The sequence below is a fragment of the Quercus lobata genome, chromosome 1 (assembly GCF_001633185.2).
Source record: "Quercus lobata isolate SW786 chromosome 1, ValleyOak3.0 Primary Assembly, whole genome shotgun sequence".
NCBI lineage: Eukaryota > Viridiplantae > Streptophyta > Magnoliopsida > Fagales > Fagaceae > Quercus > Quercus lobata.
Genome location: NC_044904.1, coordinates 20,886,842 through 20,891,540, shown reverse-complemented (window position 1 = coordinate 20,891,540; position 4,699 = coordinate 20,886,842). Strand labels below are relative to the sequence as shown.

Here is a 4,699-nt window from a genome sequence, read left to right as displayed (position 1 = left end):
TCACAAGAGATTCAACACATAGCACATCAAAGACTTCTAAAATGTAGCTAGGGTTTTTCTTTTTATACTTAGAGTAAAACATAAAACCCTACACATCAAACCAGGCTTGGGCTGAGTTGGAAAATTCTAAAAAAAAATGAATCTGCATGAGGTTTGATCGATCAAGCCTTGCAAATTTAGACTAATAAATCTTGCAATCACTCGATTCCAACTTTTACAAATAAACACACTTTGAGCAAGTCTAAACCTAGACTCTATGTTTTGATCATGGTTTGCCAACATAATATATAATGAAGTTCTAATATATTTAGTTCCTAAATTCTTAGAACCTAACAGGTTCATCAAATATTAAGGCAAGGAAATAGAATTTTGGTTGTTTCTAATGAAACATTTGATACGAAATAAGAACAAAAGACAACAAAGGGATAAAGTTTGGATTTGACTAAGGAAATCCTGACCTCTATGAACCTTTTGGATTTGATTGAGGAAATATTGACCTATGGAAACCAATTAGAATCCAATTTGATTAAATTTACTTGATATCTTTATTCAATAATACTTGGCTAGTTTTATTGCTACAACTTAACAATCAAAAAATAAGGACTCCACTACGTTTACAATCCAAAAACAAAGAACTGTCCACAGCGTAGATACCAAATTCTAACATTACAAGAAATAAAAGATAATAACAACAATAGCAAATAGCAAATTCTAATGTTAATAAAACAATAATAAATAAAATAAATTTCTAATGGAACCTGTTATTTCTCACATCACTTAGTTGTTGGCTCCTACTATTTCTCAACATCCCAACTCTTCCAGTATTACCCGTATGGACACCAACTACACAAACACACATCACCTTCATATAAAACAACGCTTCTATAATTACTCTAATGGATCCATAATTGCAAATACAAGTATGTATCATTATCAATTGAGCTAAGACGGGTGGTATTTCAAATTAGATATTTTATTCAAGGAAAAACAACTTTACTAATTAAGGTAACAGAGAGCCAAATACTCGTACACACACTGTTAAGAAAATGAAAAATGCATGCTCACGGAACGGTCACATTCGCATCTTCATTTTCTTCACAAGATTCTCTCTTTCGGTTCTCGATATCGATAATGCTAGAAGCGAAACGACGTCGCGCCCCAGTGATACCAGAAAAAACAGAAAGTAAAAAACAAAAACCAAAAAATAAAAGAAAAAAAGAAAAAACAGTCGCTTCGGAAAACAGAAAAGAAAAGTGAAAGCACAAAAAACAAAACACTAGCAAAGCAAATTCACCAATTCCCAAAGGCAAAGAAAAAGATGCTTCTTCTCTCTTCCCCCAAGTAAACTCTGAACAAAATGATAATCTAGGGTTTTCAATTCCAGAACCAGGTAAGTCTCTCTCTCCCTCTCTCCAAAAACCCATTTCTGCATAGTTCTAATCTTCACTCTATTGTTAAACCCATACCCAGATTTTATTTTCTGTTGTATTTTTTTGTTTGTTTTAAGAATGTAATTTGTGAAGTGGTCTGCTTTAAATGTCTTCTGTTTTTTTTTTTTTTTAATTTTTTTTTCTGTTGTAAAAGTTTACTGTTTGTTTACTTTAAATTATGACTGTTCTGTTATAGTGTGTAGAATGATAAAAACCTAGTACATCTCAAGTTGTTGGTCTGAATTTTATGTACTGCTGCTTTGGTTGACTGAATTTTACTCGTTGTGTAAGTGTTTGCTGAACATCACTACTACACTACCAAGAACTGAATGAGCTATGCAAAAAGTTTGACTTTTTAGATAAGTATGTTTTGGTCCAAGGGCAGAGGGAAAGGGAGATTCGTACTAGTGACCTTTGCTTCATTAGGGGTGCTTAGTAGCCGGTTGTGATTCGGCTTGGGGTTGCTCTTGTGGGAGGCTTTTCGTAACGAAAAAACCCCAAATCATTTTCTAGTATCGATCTTCTTTTTAATGATGTTTCTTTATCCTTCTGAACTAGTTAAGCTTGGCGTTTTCATCGGTCATTGCCATTGTAACCTCCTGATTAATATTCTGTGGCTTATAATTGAATCTTAGACTTGTCATGGACCCAAGTTATGTTGCATTATTGGATTCAAAGCTCAGATTGTGTAGTACTCATTGATCTTCTACCCCGTAAAACTGACCCCTCTCTGTTTTTAAACATTTATATGGAAACCCAAAAGGAAAAAAATTTGCTTGTGTGGGTATCAGAGATATTATGCTCTACCCATGCAGAATTTTTTGATTTTCATTTCAAGAACCAGGACAGTCATTTGTAAGATTAAAGATTCCTAACAGTAGATGCATCCTTTGCCAAGAGCGTTGTAGCTCAATTGGTTGGCATCTTTTGTTGTTTCCAAAGGAGATATCTACGGTTCAAATCCCCCCTCTCCCAATTATTAAAAATAAAAAATAAAAAAATGGTGACCTCTCTTCACCAAAGGTTTGTCTACTTACATAATTAACAAAAATAATTTGTATAGAAACTGCATTGCTAGATCAAACGTTAAATTTCTTTATGGTTGTAGATCAAACACATCTCTTTTTCATTTTCTTATATGCCTGAAACATCCCACAAAGGGGTATACAAACCTGCTAGGAAGGTTTGGTTGTGTAAATGTTATGATTGTCATTCATGCCCAAATAGTATCATGGATGCTGAATCTTTGGATTAAATTGATAGAAAATTGACTTCTGGAGACAAACTCTGATGACCTGATTTGTGCAAATGAATTTTTTCCCCCTCTTGATAGATTTTAAAAAGAATTTTCTGTGGTAGTATTGTAGAAGTTGTGTTGTGGGATGAGGCTTTGTTGAGTTTGAGTTGACTTTGGTAATTTTGATGTCTTGGAGCAATGCTAATGTTCTGTTTATAATATTTTGCATAACAATAACTGATTTCCATGTGATAATTGTGCTTTGAATTAGATGGATTCCAAAAGGAATGGCATTAAAGTTGATTTTGAGCCTGATCCTGCTACTTGGACAGCCACAGAAGAGAAAATTTTCATTCAACTAATGGTTAAAGAGGTTCAGAAAGGGAATAGATCCACAACAACATTTTTGAGGAAAGGTTGGAAAAATATAGAGCAAGAGTTCCATGAGAGAACTAGTAAGAGGTACAACAAAACTCAATTTAGAAATAAGTTTAATCAACTGAGGACTCGTTATCATGATTTCAGTAAGTTGTTGCAAGAACCTGGGTTTAGTTGGGACCCTGTGCTCAATACTGTCACTGCTGCTGAGGGCGTATGGGAATCATATATTAAGGTGATCTATAATTTCATTTGAAATTGAATGCATTTTTGTTTCCTGGCATATACTAGATAAACTATGTTTTTTTTCATTGTAGGTGAACAGAAAGGCCAAGAGATTTAGGAAAAAAGGATGCCCTATGTTTAATGAGTTAGTGGCCATATTTAATGACTCAACATTGAAGTACAAAGATGTTTTTCCATTAGCCCAGTATCCCATGGTTAATGAAGACAACTTGGATTTAGAAGATTCATCAACAAATGCCACTCCATCTGCTTTCCCCTGTAACAGTAGTGAGGGTAAAGGTTATCCTTCACAAAATACACGAAGACGGCAACGATCTCCCACTCCTACAAGCCATGTTGGAGGGAAGAGGGAGGCAAGGATGGTGGAGATGGGTGAAGCTTTAAAGGAATGGACTGAAGTTACAAGGGCAATGACCCCTACAACCTCTACCTTGAACAAAACTGACACGTCGGCCCTTTCTAGTGCCTTCTCAATTACTAATTGTGTCAAGTGTCTAGAATCTATTGAAGGTTTGGATGGGGCTACCTACTTAAAGGCAATCAAGATGTTCAAGGATGTGGACTGGAGGGAAATGTTTATGGCAATGTCTTCTGAGAGAAGACTGATTTGGCTGGCAAGCTTGGAGTGATTTTGTTTGATTGATCTGATGTTTGAGACATCTTTGTGCCACTTTCATTTTGTTATCAGAAGAAGGTGCTAGAAGGAAACATAATTGTGTTGTTTAGGGACCTGCTTGATTTCTGCTGGGATTCCTAGACAACGATGGTTCTTTTGATAGGACATGTTTGATACATTAAATTACATGTATATAATTTTCATACTGAACTCCCTGTTTTAACTATTTTGTTTAAAACTTAATCGCTAATCTTAATTGCAAATTGTAGCATACTCCAAGTAAGGTTGCATCAAAGAAATATATATAAAGTCATATCGTACAAAACTCCCAATTTTGGAATATTTGAAAGAGATGATTGTTAGGCAAACTTATTCCTAAAGTTTTTTTGTTTTGTTTTGTTTTTTTGAAAGGCCGACTCCCTAACCCGAAGTCCATGTTAAACCATTCAAGAAAACATCATGCTTGCATCAACAACAATGTAAAGGACATGTTGGCATACCCCCTCAGTTTTCAGAGACAACTCAAGCTCTTTCCCTACATTCTCAAGATCCAAAGAAGCCATTGTGGGCAACCAACACAGTCAGCATCATTTGTGGTAGTGTGAACTGTGATGTATGGTTATCAAAAACGTATTGAACCGGTGGTAGTGAACAGTCAAATTGGTGAACCTTGCTGTATGAAAAAAAAAAAACCCCGCATTTGCAATATATATTAGTTAACCGGGAAGTTCCCCTCTATTTAATTTTTATCCCTTTTTATAATAATTTAATTAAGCATTCCAAATTTTGACA

At 34.9% G+C, this 4,699-nt stretch overlaps 1 protein-coding gene across 1 annotated transcript; it reads left to right on the top strand.

Moving 5' to 3' along the window:
- The first annotated feature begins 1,211 nt into the window (after positions 1-1,211).
- Positions 1,212-4,170, top strand: LOC115982905 (L10-interacting MYB domain-containing protein-like). Its single transcript, XM_031105662.1, has 3 exons — positions 1,212-1,390; positions 2,939-3,280; positions 3,363-4,170. The coding sequence occupies exons 2-3, from the start codon at positions 2,939-2,941 to the stop codon at positions 3,918-3,920; spliced, it is 900 nt and encodes a 299-aa protein (XP_030961522.1). The 5' UTR covers positions 1,212-1,390; the 3' UTR covers positions 3,921-4,170.
- The last annotated feature ends 529 nt before the right edge of the window (positions 4,171-4,699 follow it).